General features: G+C 33.8%; 3 protein-coding genes across 4 annotated transcripts; 1 reads left to right on the top strand and 2 right to left on the bottom strand.

The window, feature by feature from the left end:
• The first annotated feature begins 218 nt into the window (after positions 1 to 218).
• On the top strand, positions 219 to 2456 carry LOC106380620 (serine/threonine/tyrosine-protein kinase HT1). Its single transcript, XM_013820428.3, has 3 exons — positions 219 to 1283; positions 1432 to 1887; positions 2031 to 2456. Exons 1-3 carry the CDS (start codon positions 843 to 845, stop codon positions 2298 to 2300), a joined length of 1167 nt encoding a protein of 388 aa, XP_013675882.1. The 5' UTR covers positions 219 to 842; the 3' UTR covers positions 2301 to 2456.
• Positions 2457 to 5588: 3132 nt separating this feature from the next.
• On the bottom strand, positions 5589 to 7186 carry LOC106349110 (disease resistance protein TAO1-like). Its single transcript, XM_013789024.3, has 3 exons — positions 6615 to 7186; positions 6204 to 6488; positions 5589 to 6044 (listed from the first exon to the last, which is right to left on the bottom strand). The coding sequence occupies exons 1-3, from the start codon at positions 7070 to 7072 to the stop codon at positions 5942 to 5944; spliced, it is 846 nt and encodes a 281-aa protein (XP_013644478.1). The 5' UTR covers positions 7073 to 7186; the 3' UTR covers positions 5589 to 5941.
• Positions 7187 to 12583: 5397 nt separating this feature from the next.
• On the bottom strand, positions 12584 to 16155 carry LOC106349095 (phosphatidate cytidylyltransferase 1). Of its 2 annotated transcripts, none has more exons than XM_013789003.3 (12): positions 15901 to 16155; positions 15551 to 15691; positions 14931 to 15181; positions 14701 to 14852; positions 14442 to 14583; positions 14137 to 14293; positions 14000 to 14047; positions 13828 to 13914; positions 13572 to 13700; positions 13409 to 13465; positions 13034 to 13117; positions 12584 to 12949 (listed from the first exon to the last, which is right to left on the bottom strand). In XM_013789003.3, the coding sequence occupies exons 2-12, from the start codon at positions 15632 to 15634 to the stop codon at positions 12875 to 12877; spliced, it is 1266 nt and encodes a 421-aa protein (XP_013644457.1). In that variant the 5' UTR covers positions 15635 to 15691; positions 15901 to 16155; the 3' UTR covers positions 12584 to 12874. The 2 variants fall into 2 exon arrangements, with proteins under 2 accessions (XP_013644457.1, XP_022548211.1); XM_022692490.2 differs by having other exon boundaries at positions 15551 to 15736; positions 15901 to 16097.
• Positions 16156 to 16589: the final 434 nt, after the last annotated feature.

Raw genomic sequence — 16589 nt, 5'->3', positions numbered from 1 at the left:
AAAATTAAGCATTAAATGTAATTATCCATGTCACATTTAATATAAACCATGTCACATTCATTTAGTGAAAATGATGGTAAAGATGACATGTGTCAAAATTACTTTGCAAATAATATCTTGGATTGAATGTTATGTAACAATTTAAGTAGGTAACTTGGTGACTAATTAATTCAGTTCCAATTTAAAAAGACACCAGTTGGCATTAACATTCACAACACAACCCGAACAAGATTTGATTTGTTCTCATGAGAAGTTATAACTCTTTTCTCTAGCTCAAAAGGCCAACTTTTGAACAAAGCAATCACGAGAAACCTTTGAATATCTCTTACTTTGGATCCGTTCCTTGTTCACTTGGTTTCTTCTTTAACTTCCAAAACACAACTCGTATCATAACCTCTCTGGTGCTTTTCCATCTTCTCGTGTCTTTTTCCCCGGAAAATTTTCTCCCTCCTTTGTTGATTTTTCCCGGAAACTTTCCTTGTTCTTCTATCTTCTAGGAAAAAAGAAAGATGAAACCCATTTGTTTCCTTCTCTGTTTCTGTTTCCTTCCTGTAAAAGTCTCCTCCTTTTGACATAATCTTTCTTGGTTTAAATTATTAAAAACCTCTCTTTGAACATTTCTTTTCCCTGTTTCTGTTTTTGTTTATTTCCGAGAAAAATTAATGAAACCGCGGCTATATTATCGGGAGATCCTATCGAATCCATGTTTCTGAATCAGTTCATGCACTTCTTGAAATCTATTCACACTTTCAGAAGGAAAACCCTAGTTTAACAAAACCCTAGATCCTCTGCTTTCAAAACCCTTCCTTGTCTTCCAAGCAAACTCTCCTCTGATTTTCAACATGCCTGGTTCATGTTTCAACCCGTTTCGACGGTCTCTAAGATCCAAGTTCCCTGCAGAGCCTTCCTTCCCGGCCTTATCAGCTAACCCGTCTTCATCGAAAACAAACCGGTATGCAGAAAGTGAGACGATGGAGAAGAAGAGATTCGACAGTATGGAGTCTTGGTCGATGATTCTTGAGTCCGAGAACGTGGAGACATGGGAAGCGTCTAAAGGCGAAAGAGAGGAATGGACCGCTGATCTTTCGCAGCTCTTTATCGGAAACAAGTTTGCTTCCGGAGCGCACAGCAGAATCTACAGAGGGATCTACAAACAAAGAGCCGTTGCTGTGAAGATGGTGAGGATCCCTACACACAAGGAAGAGACAAGGGCTAAGCTCGAACAGCAGTTTAAGTCCGAGGTTGCTCTGCTTTCTCGTCTCTTTCACCCTAACATCGTCCAGGTCAAAAATCTCTCTATCTTTTTACCAAAGTCTAAACATGTTTTTATTAGATAAAGTAAGATCTTGGTTAGAAAGAAAAAAAAACAGAACAAAGATCTTGTCTTTAGAACATATAAGTCTCTAACCACTAGTTTATTTTAATACATAGTTTATTGCGGCGTGCAAGAAACCTCCTGTATACTGCATAATAACTGAGTACATGTCCCAAGGGAATCTCCGAATGTATCTAAACAAGAAAGAGCCGTACTCGCTATCTATCGAAACTGTACTAAGGCTGGCTCTAGACATCTCTAGAGGAATGGAGTATCTTCACTCACAGGGTGTTATCCACAGAGACCTTAAGTCCAACAATTTGCTTTTGAATGATGAAATGAGAGTTAAAGTTGCAGATTTTGGGACTTCTTGTCTTGAGACGCAATGCAGAGAGGCCAAGGGTAATATGGGAACTTATCGATGGATGGCTCCAGAGATGATCAAGGAGAAGCCTTATACTAGAAAAGTGGATGTTTATAGCTTTGGGATCGTTCTATGGGAACTCACCACTGCCTTGCTTCCGTTCCAAGGCATGACTCCAGTGCAAGCCGCATTCGCAGTCGCTGAAAAGGTCAAGTCTCTGAACATCTTGTTATCATTTTGTGAAAGAACATTGAGATTGTGTCATGTGTGTAGTGTTTGCTTGGGATACAAGTCATACTTGAATATGTTACGTGCATGAGACACTAAATATTTATCTATTAATATGAGCAGAACGAGAGACCGCCATTGCCGGCGAGCTGTCAACCAGCACTAGCTCACCTGATCAAGAGGTGTTGGTCGGAGAACCCCTCGAAGCGGCCGGACTTCTCAAACATCGTGGCGGTACTAGAGAAGTACGACGAGTGTGTCAAAGAAGGGCTGCCTCTGACATCACACGCAAGCCTTACGAAGACTAAAAACGCTATTCTTGATCGCCTTAAAGGCTGCGTATCATCCATCAGCTCAACATCGTCCTCCTCCTCTGAACCTGAAAATGCCTAGTAATTTAAAGTTGTTTAAGTACCATAAACCACTCTCATTGTAAAGATTACTGTTCTTCTTCTTCTTTTTCTTTCATTAGTTATTTTATTTCATTATTCATCTACGCGATGTTATGATTCGGGTTCCTCGTAATTTTAATTAAACTGGATATTTACAGTTTGTGTTCATAATTTTTGTAGGTTTTTTCTATTTTCATTCTTCAAATCTCAATGTGTACTTCTTTCTAACATCATCATCACCGGAAAAACTCCAAAATCTTCTTCATCTGCCGAAACTATCTCCTTGTAAACCTCATATTGCTTTGTATGTTATACTCACATTAGATTATCCGTCAGAGACGGTATATGTGCTAAAGCTAGCTTAATTAATAGGTTCAAATCATCTTTAACCGGGTTCATCTCTAATCAATAAATCATCTTAATATTCTTCACCGAGTTCCGAACTCAACACGAAGACTTCTTCTTTCATTACGTGCCGAGTTTAGATTAATCAAAAAGTTTTCGGGGAGGGAATCAATTAATCAAAACACATGATCACGTAAGGCTCGTTTGTACATCTAGAAGATGCATCCATATGGTTCATCTATATGTTTTATCCAGATGAAACATCTGGATGTTGTTCGTTTTTTCATTTCATCCATGCATCTAAATGAATTATCTGAATGCAGCTATGTTCCTTTGCTTTTTATTTTTTAACTTACATGTGCATCCAGGTGGATTTTTAATAAAATGACTAAAATATATTTTTTTATGTTTCGGCGGAAAAATAGCAGTATAACATTTTTACGGTTTTGGCGGAAAATATTTTTGCTGTTTTTTAGAAAAAATGTGTTTTTGATGAAAAAGTGCATTTTTGTGATTTTGGCGGAAAATACGTTTTTATGGATTTGGCGAAAAATAAGTTCTTGCGGTTTTGGCGGGAAAAGTACGTTTTGCGGTTTAGGTAGAAAATGTGTTTTTGACGAAAAAGTGCGTTTTGAGGGTTTGACGGGAAAAGTTTTTTTTCGCGATTTTGGCGGAAAAATACATTTTTGAGATTTTTGCGGAAAATGTGGATTTTTGATTGACGGTAAAAGTGCATTTTTGCTTTTTTGGCAGAAAATATTTTTTGCGGTTTCGGCGGGAAAATATGTTTTCCAGTTTTGGCGCGAAAATACCTTTTCCAGTTTTAGCTAAAAAATATATTTTCTAGTTTTGGCGGAAAAATGCGTATTCCGGTTTTGGCGGAAAATACGTTTTCCAGTTTTGGTGGAAAAATACGTTTTTCCGGTTTTGGCGGGAAAATGTGTTTTCCTGTTTCGGCGAGAATGCGTTTTCCGGTTTTCGTGAGAAAATTGTGTTTTCCGGTTTTGGCGAGAAAATGCATTTTCTGGTTTTAGAAGGAAAATTGTGTTTTTCTGGTTTTGACGAGAAAATGCTTTTTGGGGTTTTGGTCGGAAAATGCTCTTTTGGGGTTTGGCGGAAATATGCGTTTTTGGGTTTTGGCTGGAAAATACATTTTCCGGTTTTGGCCGAAAAGTGTGGTTTTACTGGTTTGGCTGTATAGTGTGTGTTTTATGGAAATGTGCATTATACGCTTTTTGAGGAAAAACACATTTTGCGGTTTTGGCGAAAAAATGTGTTTTCAGTTTTTGCGAGAAAAATATATTTTTTGGTTATGACAAAAAAATGTATTTGCAAAATAATAGGATTTACGGTTTAAAAATAATATTTTGATTTTAAAAGGTCATTTTTGTCATTTATCATTTTGAACTAAACTAGATGCATCTACATCTAGATGCACGATCAAGACTCACCTTTATTTGGGTATGAATTTGAGAAGAGTTTTTAAAAATTCAGCTGGATGATCCATCTGGATGTAGCATTGTAATGCACAAAACGAACATCGATTTGCATCTTCATCCGGATGGATCACACGAACATCACCTAACTATATGCACAATGTTATGCGCGACTGACATCAAACGTGGACTAATCCAGATTGGTACATAGTGGTAGATAACGCTAACCAAAATGGCCTTTCAAGCAACTGTCATCAATTGGACTGGGAGAGAGAAAAAATGGAAGAAGTCATCATCAACCTCATCACACCCTTCTACAACTCGCCTCCGCCACTCAAAGGCAGATAAAAAGCAATATCATTTACTTGCGCTGAGGATTTGATGATTTGATGATTTAATGACGAGATGTTATCCCGACGGAATAAAGTTTCTTCTCTCCCCAATGACAATAAATTTTCAGATCATGAACTAAGATATGACCTATTTCGAGCTGTGTTTTTCTTTTGGGCTGGTTTAAAACACAATCTTGATTAATGATGAAAAAAAATCTTGATTAATAATGTTACATTTTTAAATAAAGTTAATATATGCGATACCTCACAATTAGTGTTAGATATACTACATATGTTTTTACGCATATTGAGTTGGGGATCTTGTTAGAGTAGATGCACCCAGAAACCCATGTAATTTGTCATATAACATTGTTTCTTTTTAATATTTTTAATGACTATAATACCCTTATCTCTATCTCTCTCTTCTCTATTTTATGTGTTCTAATCTCTTTATCTCTCTTACAAATTCTTTAAATCATCTTCTAATTCAACATAAATCTTTATTTTTTTATTCTGATTCTTTTGACACCCATAATGCTAATCTTATTATCTCATCCCAATTCCAATGTTTCCAATTTCGAATCATAATCAACATTTAGATAATATATACGTTAGTAGATATTTTATTATTTACCTGCTATTATTTAAATTTTAATGGATTCTTAATCTATACATGAAGTGTTAGCTGTTACAAATAGATTTGGAGCTATTTAATAGATAACTAATTAATTGTTAATAGTTTCATTAACTGATATATGATTTGTTAGTCGATACATTTGTTTGATACATAGATTGTTAGATGATACTGAAATTATTAGCGGATATGTTAGTTGGTATGTAGATTGTTACATGCTATGTAAATATTTAGCTGCTAGATCTAGAGTTACTTGTTTTCGACAAAGTATAAGGGCATTTTCGTCTGCACAGTGTCAAAAAAATTACTCATTTTTGGGTTATCTATAATTATGGGCATTCAGCAAATTTGGACCTTAATTGGGGATATTCCACACATTGTCTCATCTTATTATTTATTATCACTTTTTGGGTTAAAAGATGCGAATTAAAATCCAATAGATAACGCAACATTATCGTTAAAAATAGGATTGGTTACACATTCTTATGTGAAGTTTGATTTTTCTCTTTTGGGTTTTTATTAGGTTTTTATAAAACAAAAAATGTGAAAACAAGGATTCATGGTTTCTTATATAACTTGAACTTCTAACATCACTTGAAGCTATAAAGAAACTCTAACAAAAGAAAAAGAATAACACTTTTTAGGATAAAAAGAAAAATAGAAAACCAATTCAAGAATTGAAGAACATATCAAACACCCACAATGTATCCTGCCAACTAAGATAAAAATGCACTGCATCACCTCGTCAGTTTGACGAATTCGTCATAGCTGACCCAACCATCACAATCAACATAAAATGTTTTGAAATAACGAGCATCCTCATCGGTTTCTTTTTGCCAAATAATTTTCAACTTATATTTTTGATAGTCCGCTGCAATTATGAAACCATTCTGGTTTACATCGAACGGCCAAAAAATTCGAAAAATATCTTTCTTTTCCTTCCATGACACTGCTTCTGTGGCAAACTTTTCCACCATACCTCATCTTCTATATTAATACTGACACACAAAAAAAACAGTACGTTATTAAATTATGGAAACTTCACTATCGAATGACAAAAATGTTCTAAATCATGGTGAAATTTCCCTGTAAAGGCATCAAAATTTTTGTTCTTCAGTTTTAAAGCATATAATTATAAAGAGTTCAGAATTCCTCACTTTTCGTCGTTTTCGATGAATTTGACGAACTCATCAAAGCTGATCTGACCATCATTATCAACATCAGCCGCCTTGATGATCTTACGAACTTGTTTATCGGTTGCTTTGTCCACAATCTTACGAGCTTGTTTATCGGTTGTTGACATCACATATCGAAGCTCATGGTTAGTTATGAAACCATTATGATCTAAATCGTGAATCCTAAACTTTTCCTTAAGCTTTTGAATTTTCAGTTGTTTCAACATAACTGTGGAAATCTTTTCGAGCATCGCAGCATCATTAGCCCTGACAAAAAGGAAAACGAAAATCTTATTAAATTAGTAGAAACTTCACCATTGAATCACATATATATTAAGAAAGATAAAAAATATTCTGGTTCATTGAGCCAAAAGAGACAGACAAGTAACAAACCAGGTACGAGAGTCTTCTCCAGTTATGGTTGCTACACATGTCAAAGCTTCTATCCATCTCTGCTTCTTTTCCTCTGTTGCACCTTGACAGGTTGTCTTAAATGTGATCCCAAAATCTCCCTTCTGTTTCCTTACATCCGACGGATCAACGTCGTAGAAAATCGGCATCACAATCTGCCCCGAAGATTCTTTGCACTTCAAGATTTCAAGCAGTTCATCTAAACAGCATCTCGAAGAAGCATAATTCTTCGAGATCAAAACGAGGGAAGCCTTTGCTTCTCTAATGGCTTGTATGAGTTTAGATCCAATCTGCTGGCATCTCTCCATCTCCTGATCCTTGAACATAGTGATTTTTTTCCTTTCAAAGACAATGTGTAAATGACTAAGGATTCCTTTACGAACATCTGGCCCATGGAAGCTCGGGAAGACAACGTGAGGCAAGGAAGAAGAAGCCGCCATGACAGAGATAGAGCAAAAGAGAGTTTGAAGAAAGTATAACAGTGGTTGATGAAACAACAAGTCCCTTGTTCATATATATAAGCGAAAAAACGTAAAGAGAAGAGGAAATGTCAAAGAAATGAGACTGTACTGGAAACTACTGGCTTATTTCTAGGAAGTCGTCGGGGACTCGTAAAAGTTTGTAAAAATTAAAACTAAGCATAATTAAATAAAGTTACAGTTTTGGTTCTAAGAGGTAAAATTCCTGTTTTGGAATCCTACCTCGTGCGATCCCTATTGAACTCGGTCTGTAAACTGACAACTGGTTTTTATATAGATATTTTGTCGGTACACTTGTTAAAGATTCTGACTAATAGTTACAATCTTAAATGTCTCAAAGGAAAACATATCTGAGATCGATCGATCTCCATTTTATGTTCTTGTATATCAAGTGTATTTTCCAAAATATATCATAACAAACTAAGTTCACATTTTTTTTTTTTGTTCATTTAGTTGTATCTCTACAAACTTATGAACGTGAATTGTTTGAGGTTAGAAGAGAAGAGCGAATGTCAAAAGGATTATTGAATGAGACCGTACTGGAAACCACGATTCCTCGGCGACTCAATAAGTTTTTTTTTGGGTGAAATGTTAAAAAAACTCATAAAGACTCATAAGAGTTTTGTTTCTGGTGTACGTAGGCCTAGGCAAAATAACCGGAACCGAAGAACCGAATCGGAACCGAACCGAAATACCCGAAACCGGAACCGGACTAATATCCTCAAATATCCAAACGGTTCCTATATTTTTATATTTGAAATAACTAAACCGAACCGGACCAATACCCTCAAATATCCAAACGGTTCCTATATTTTTATATTTGAAATAACTAAACCGAACCGGAACCGAACCGAGAATCGAACGGGTACCCGAATATAAAAAATATTAAGTATATATACATATAACATAACTAAATATATATTTTTAATTTAAAATTCTATTAAAATTATCTGAAAATAGTTGAGAATAAATAAATTATTATAAAGTATCCGAACTTTTGCTCCAAAAAAAGTATCCGAACTACCCAAAATATCCGAAACTACCCGAAAATATCTGAAACTACTCGGATAGTTTTATCCAAAATATCCAAAGTAATCCGAAATATCCAATTTTTTTTATCTAAATCATCCTAAGTATTTGATATTTTACCCTAAATAACCGATATTTTATCCAAATTATCTGAATTACCCGAACTATCCGAACTTGAACCGATCCAAATGAGAACCAGATTTTTTCCGGGTATTTTCTGATTCCTACATTTATTATCCAAACCGAATCGAACCCAAAACTATCTGAACCAAACCGAACAGAAAATAAGTCAAGTATTAAATGGATCTTCTAGCACCCCATCCGAACTACCCGAAACCCGAAATACCTGAACCGAACCGATACCCGAAATGCCCAGACCTAGGTGGAATTGTTAAAAACTCAAAGACTCATAAGAGTTTGTTTTCTTATAGCCGCCGAGGACCACTGGTTTGTTTTTATTGGTAAATATTCAGGATATGAAATTTTATTATTCATTTTGGTATAATTTATATATTTAACATATACAGAAAATGTATGGTCAACAAAATCGTAGACAAAAAAGTTGACGAAAAATTGTGGACGAGAAAACTTAGACAAAAAGAAATTATGATGGAAAAGTGATTGTTGTGAAACTATTGTATTGAAAGATTAAGTTCAATAAATTATGAATTATGCTTAATCTTGTGATTTGTGAATTTATGGTAATTTCATATGTGAATACAGTTTTCATGGTAATTTATGGACATGAAATGGTAGACATATTTTTGAATGTAAATATAACTAGATTTTGATCCGTATTTTAAAAGCGCATATTTGATTGTTGGATAAAAAATATTAGTTAATATTAATTACTATTTTGAATTATCATCTATTTATTCAGGCTATAAAAAAAGTACATATGTGTATCTTTGGTTTTATTCAGTGTTTTTATATCTGATCCGGTTCAGCGGTTAAGACGGTAAATCCATGGATTATATAAATCCATATATAATCCAGTTCGAGTTTAATGAAAAATCTATTAGTTAAAAATCAAATGAAACCTGGTAAAAATCTTAAAAACAGTCATTAACCCGTGACACAAACAGGTTGGCCCAGTAAAAGACTCAAAAAAATCTGATAATATACTAAAAATTCTGATTGAAATTTTATAGTCTCTTAAATATTACATAAAATCAAATGAATTATTATTTTAGTCTTTAGTGAAATTTTTACTATTCAAACTAATGAACAAAACTATATTAGAGAAAACCAAAATTTATTTATATATCAGTATTAGTTTAATTTTGTTATAAATATTTATGAGGAATATGTTTAAAGATGCCAGATCGTATTAGATATATTCTAAACTATTTGTTTGTTACTATTGTGAATATCTAAAACTTAAATCTACGATTTTTTTCGAAAAAAATTAAGATATGTTAACAACCTAATTAAAATATTTTTTTGGTTAAAAAGTTAAGATCTAGAGACATTAATGTTTGTTCTTATAAATAAGATCACCGTGATTTGTTTTCTATAAATAAGATCAATGTAATGTATCTGATATAAATGAGCCTTGAATGATCTCTTCCTTTAATTAAAATCTTATCATATGCTAAATGATAGGGCAAGTTGTTTTTAATATTTAGATTGTAGTTGTATTAAATATATTATATAATATTTAAAAAAATTCTACCTAGAAATAAGTTGGATGCAACTTTTGTGATTTTGTTTTAATAGTATTGATTTATAAGTGTATTTCTGTTTTAATAATATAGATATTTTAAAAATTCGTCTACCAAAAAAAGTCTTAAAATTCATAAAGAAGCCACTGGAAATGAAATTATAGCTGAAAAAATATAGGAAGAAGACGAACTAGAAAGATTTTAATCAAGGTGCTAAACCGTATAGACTTTTCATTTGGTTTAACAACTAAACTGAATTTTTTATTCAATTGGTCGTACATATTCCGTGTTTTCTTTGTTAAGAATGTAAATATCGTTTTATGAAACAAAATTTGAGGTTTACAAAATATAGGATTTTTAAAATTGGTTCCATGAAAGAAAAAAAAGTAAAATACATGGAAACAAAGATAATCTATAATTTATCCATTCAGCTTGGGAACGACCAAACGAACATGACTAGAGATAGCGATACAAACTTGGAAGACCCGGATGAGAGATTGTACAGAAACAGGCAAACAAGGAGACTCAAAATCACGTGAATGAAGAAGACAAAACAAACAAGAAGTGATTTCCTCCAGCTGTCTGAATATACATCATTCCTCTGAAGTAGCAGAAAAGACCGTTTAAAGACTGTTCTCAAGGTCCAAGCTGGGACACCGGTATGAACCTAAGGTCCAATACAAGACGGGAACAACAAAACCATGGGAGCTTAATAGCTCTCAACTTTCTCTACCGGACTTGTCCCCTAAGCGGTGAAGAGGAAGGGGGAACATCACTCCGAAGCCGTATTTTCTCCTCTTGAAGCCAAGTGAAATCCAAAACATCTTAAAACCGAGATGACTCCACTTCCTATGGCAGCAAGACCGGCAATAAAACCCCATTCTACAAGCAACGCCAATCTGAGAAAGGTGGGGAAGAAGCTAACATTGCAGACGTCCACCAAATAACTAATTAATATTCAAACGATCAGTATATCCTGTTTACAAAATGATAAAATATATTTGTCATTTGTAAATCATTCCAAATAACTAATATATTCACATAAAATTAGCTTATGAAATATCGCTATATCCTAAAAAAATTACATTAGTTAACCAAACATAAACAACTATTTTGAAAGGCCTTTTTCTTTTGTTACACAAAAGCCTAATTACCCGTTTCGTGCGCCTATTAGAGATTAATTGATATTTCCCGTTTTTTGGAACATTTTTTTTTGTTTTTGTTTTTCCAAAAATTAATTTTCATCCAATCAATATTTTTTTTAAAAAATGATAAACTAATTTTTAATCAGTTATCTATTTCTAAACAAAAGAAAAAAAAATCCATTTTTAAGTTTTGTTGCTTGAAAATAATTTTATATTTATTTCTTATTACCAATATTCAAAAAGCTATCAATCATGTTATCAAAAGATTGGCGATATAAATTGATAGTTGAAATACAAAAGATAAAGATATTTTAGAGGTTATTATCCATATAAATTCCCTAAATTCTTTTGGTAGAAAAAACTTATTCTCATAATTATTTTTGTTTATGACATATAATATATAAAACTATAGAAGTGTCAATACGTATACACTGAGAATATGAGAATATATCAGGCCAAGAGATAAGCTGTGGGAAATATGAGATTATATTAGGCTAATATTTCTTAACATATGTGCTCAAAATGTAACTTAGAGATATGTTGAGAAGATATTTGGTCATTCACAAGAAACCATAAGCAGAAAATTTTATGAACTGTTGAATGTTCTCGAAAATATGATGGTTCATTTGCTTAAAATTTATCTAGATGAGTTCATGCAATCTTTCATAGAGTTTCAACAATTTCTCTCGCTTCTTTAAAGTCGACAGGAACGGTAGCTCATCCAAGATTACAATACAAAAACATTACTAGCCTTACTTTTTTTCTTTTTGACAAACATTACTAACCTTACTTTAAAGAGTTTATCAGTGCAATCGATAGAACACATGTTCATGTCATTATTGTAAGAAAAGATTCAACAAATATGGAATAAAACCGACTTGAGTATGAATATTTAGCTATACATATTGTTTACATATGCATATAGTTATTCCGAGATCATCTTATGAGGCAAAAGTTCTAGCACTAACAATGAAGAGACCTCATCAATTTTTAACTGCACATTTCAAAAAGTATTATATATGGTATTCTAGTTATCCTCGTCGACTTAGATTTCTTACTCCATATATAGAGAAAGATATCATCCTGTCCGTCGACAGCTGAATGTTTCGATCTGGTTCGATTCATGATCACATCTGCGAACGTTTTTCCTAAACCACCTGGTAGTTATAAAAAATATTTAACAAACGAGATTTTTCATTACGATATGTTATTGAACAGACTTTTAGTATGTGGGATAGAAAATGACAGATTCTAAGAGAGAATCAAAGATACAACATACATATTCAGATAAGAGTTATTGCAACGATGGCTCTACATAGTTTTATTAAGCTATCAAATTTCAAAGATGTTAATTTTGATTTGAGATCAAATTTCTGCATATGTATAGAGTTTACAGTAATTTTATTTCGTATTTACAGTTTTTGATAACATTTTTTTCAGAATAAACATTTTACTTTAATAATATTTTTATTTTATTAATTTTATAAGTAAAGACTAAAAACTAAAAAAAAAAAAAAAACTAACAACGTTTTCTAAAAACTAAAATTTACTGAAAAATCAAAAACTACAATTTAAAAAGTAAGAAAACAATCATCACCTTATATGCACCAACTTTCCTAACAAATCGAGTCGTGGAACCACAGAAAAAAAAATAGTTTGTTTAAACTTTAACCATATACAAAATACAAATGAAGCACCGATGCTACTGCATACGTAGATAGTAAGATACAACTTCAAACCTATTTGTATCAAATGACAAGACTTTAAAGAAAAAACTTCTACTTTGGACAACCTTCAAGAGGATTTACAATGCCAGAAAACAAATCTTAATCCAATTTCAAATTTATTGTCCCTAGAACTGATACAGATAAAAGGATAAACCAGAGTTCTTGGAGAATCTGAAGAGAAGTTTTGGGCAGTGGACACTATGAGTTACCGATCATTTGCCCTAATCTAGAGAAGAGAGCTTGTTGTTCCTCGAAGCTAAGGTTCGTCAATATCTACAATGAAACGACATCACATGATTGAATTGATTCGTTGCAAAACGTAATTAAGTCCAAATGTAAATAGACAAGTTAAACTACCTGGTCCAGTATTTTGTCAACCGAAACGCTTTGGGAGACGATAAATGACTGGAGATATATGTAAGCAAATACTGCCATTACCATCTGTGACATTAAAAAAAGATAAAGTCTGAATATGGATGCTCAAAGATGGGGGTAAAAAAAATGAAATCAAGTAAATAGTATGTATGCCCTGTTTGGTTTTGCATTTTTTCACATTTTAGCATTTTCAAATGAACCCATAGCCTTCAAATTTTTTCAATTTTACCACAAGTTTGATACCACATTTCAAATTTACTCTTTAAAAATAACTATTTCATAAATACTTTAAATTTGTGATAAAAGATTAAATTAGCTCTCTCAAGCAATTTCTCATACTAGTTTCACTAGAGTTACCTGGCAGTCCATTCTATCAGTGATTCCACCATGTCCTGGAATACTATCACCAAAGTCCTGCGATTACATTTTTTATGAATCAAAGGTTTTGTTAGAAGTTAGATGTGTATCTTAACACATAAGCGAAGCTTAGCTCAAATTTGGCTGGTTGTTGAATACAAACCTTGATTTTGAATGCTCTTTTAAACCCGCTAGCGAAAAACCCTCCGAAAGGTGCTATGATTGATGCGAACAAACCGAGGCATAAAGCATGCCATTGAACAGGAAGGACCTCCATTTCCTTCCAAGGAAACTGCAAAAGTGTAGTAAAAAGTTCAGAAAGTTTCCAGAAAGTCTGAACCACTGATAACAGTTATAATATGTCTTCTTGAACATGGGTGAGTTTCTTGCAAGCAATGCAACATTATACTAAAGCTTACCCATCCTGGAATCCACGCAGGTAGAGTAAAAGGTTCGGGTTTGAACAATGGATCAGCATCACATTGTAGCCAGCCGGTGGACAAATCCTGCAGAATGATTCACAGATCTACTATAAGCTCCCTCAACGATCAGGTTTAAGATAAGTGTCAATTTCGTTTCTTAAAGACTCACCTGACGAGGGCATGTCAACCATGGGAAACGACCCAAAACATTTGCCAGCTGAAACATTACACGAACAGAACATATTGAGGCAGAGGTTTGATGAAGATACAATGAAATGAATAGGGCCAGAGGTAACCAATACTCACAACAAATGCAGAGATGATGGTTGTGACAGAGGCTCCGATGAAGCCCTCCCATGTTTTCTTTGGAGATAGCTTTATCAAGGGCGTTCTTCCGAAGAAGAAACCGAAAATGTAAGCAAAGATGTCGTTGATTATAATTAAAGACGCTGGAAGAAGAAACCTGTAATTCAAAAGTAGAAACTGATCAATCAAGAAGACAATTACAATTTTAACAAAGAAGAAAAGTAAATCAGATTGGGGCCAAAATGTGAAAGTGTAGGAAGCAAGGTGGTCAAGATTATTATATGCTGAAATTGTTAAAAACGTACCAGAAGATTCCTTCGAATATGTTGGCGACAGTGAAGGAGGACTGAGTAAAGACGACTATCAAAATCATGTGGGTCCATGCATATTGGCCAAACTGGTACTTGTACATCTTCTTCTTCAATGTTAGAATGAACCACATGAAACCTGCAATTCATTATAATTATACATTAAAGCAGAGACTCCATAAGCAAGGGATTAAGACCCATTTTCGCAGATAATTAAAAACCAAAAAGAAACAAAATGATGGAGCAAGAGAGTAACCTATAATATACAAGAAGTAACAGATAGCCATATGGTATTTGATTAAGCCGGTGACAAGCCTGTAGAGGAACTGGTCAGCAGTCACAGTATTAGCTAACCGTTGACTAAGGATCCTGCCATACACGAAAAGCATGGCAGTGAAAAAGAAGTGCCTGCAGGAAAACAAACAAAGCAAGACGGGTTAAGAACAACATTATACATCTTCTGAGCCAATAGTCTAATAACTGTACCAGTTCAGCTGTTTGATCCCAGGGAGACATTTATCCTCAGGTGCTTTCCTCAGCAGATTAAAGAGCTCTTTGGCCATGAAGATCTGGATAACAAGCACCATGGCAGTGATATAAAGATGTCCCATATAGACAACCATGACGAAACCCGCAATCATCCATAGTGTAGAGTAAGTCCGGATCATGAAAGATTTGTACTTGTTTCGATCATTAACAAGCAGAGGGCTTGCATTCACTTTGTCCCCATCAAGAACCTAACCAAATACCACAAACCAAGACAAAAAAAAACTCATCAAACTTACTTTTAATTTTTTTTTTTTTGCATTGATGAGCTAATTTACCATGAGTGTAAATAAAAAACACAGAGATTTCATCAAATTGGCTACGTTCACAAGTAAAAGAGAGATCTTTATTATTGGAAGCAACTTTTCAGAAGGTTACAAGAACACAAGATATATAAAATAGTAACGGACTCGTGGGGAGAGACCTTAGTAAATGTGACTAAGCTAAACACCGCAGCATATATAACAGATCTCCAACTAACTAATGCAACCGAGTCATAACAGATTCAAAGAGCATATGCAACAGTTAGTTATAACTGAAAAAAAGGAAAAGAAAGGAACCTCAGTGGAGGAGCGTTTTCGATGCCTAAGCCTTTGTACTGGTGTTGAAGGGGAGCTGCTGGTAACGTTACTCTCTTCTTCCATAGTGGCTTTTGTGTAAAATTATTGATTTCTTCCGAATTGAATCTAAGAGGAGAACATCTGTTTCCCAAAGAGCTTAACCATCAGATTCGAAGATGACACAAACTAAGGAACAGTTCAACGCATGCAACCAGGGTTCGATTAGACTCAGATTCCAATACAAGAGAGGATTTAATCACGAGATAACTTAATACTATACAGGAGTGAAGAGATTCGAAGTGTGGAAAGAGACGAATTCGAATTCAAAAAGCTGAATGTTTCGCGCATACCTCTTTCGCGAGACTCCCCCCCCAAGGTTTTGAATAGGCGGAGATCGGAGAAGCGCACAGCGACGAGAACGATGAGATTTGCAGAGAAGCGAAAGATAGAATAAAATAAAATAAAAAGGAGAGAATATTGTGGAGAGGAAAAGCAAAGCAAAGCGAAGCCAAGCAGAAAAAAAAATATCAGCAAGAGATCTTTTTTTATTCCTTTCTCTCGGAGAGAGAGAGAGTAAACACAAAGGCAACAAAAAATATCATTTTGATTTTTAATTATTGAACGTAACAAAACTAAAGAACTATTATTTTCTTACATTTTGGAATTTATTTTTGTTTTGGTCATACATCTGAAATTCTATTTTGTTGGCTTTTTCTATAATTTGATCCATGTAAATGAAAAGAAGATTTCAAATTATATAAGAAACCTAGTTGTAATCTTCTATCCACTTCTCTACCATTCCTCAGTCCTAACTGTTTTAAGCTTTTTAGTTTTTTTTTTTAATAACATATTATATTCAACATATATATAGGTTGGTCAAACTACAACTGTCTCTATAACTCCATATTATTGGTTGGGCTGTTATTCTCAAAATCCTGCCAGGATCTCTTTTGCTATTCAACAACCATTCATTGAAAGAAAGCCACTGGTAAATTTCATCCGTGGACACAAATGTGATAAGAGATTGATGTAGATAGAT

The sequence above is a fragment of the Brassica napus genome, chromosome A9, assembly GCF_020379485.1.
Source record: "Brassica napus cultivar Da-Ae chromosome A9, Da-Ae, whole genome shotgun sequence".
Lineage (NCBI taxonomy): Eukaryota > Viridiplantae > Streptophyta > Magnoliopsida > Brassicales > Brassicaceae > Brassica > Brassica napus.
Note: the sequence above shows the minus strand (reverse complement) of the source record. Positions and strands in the feature narration are given on the sequence as shown.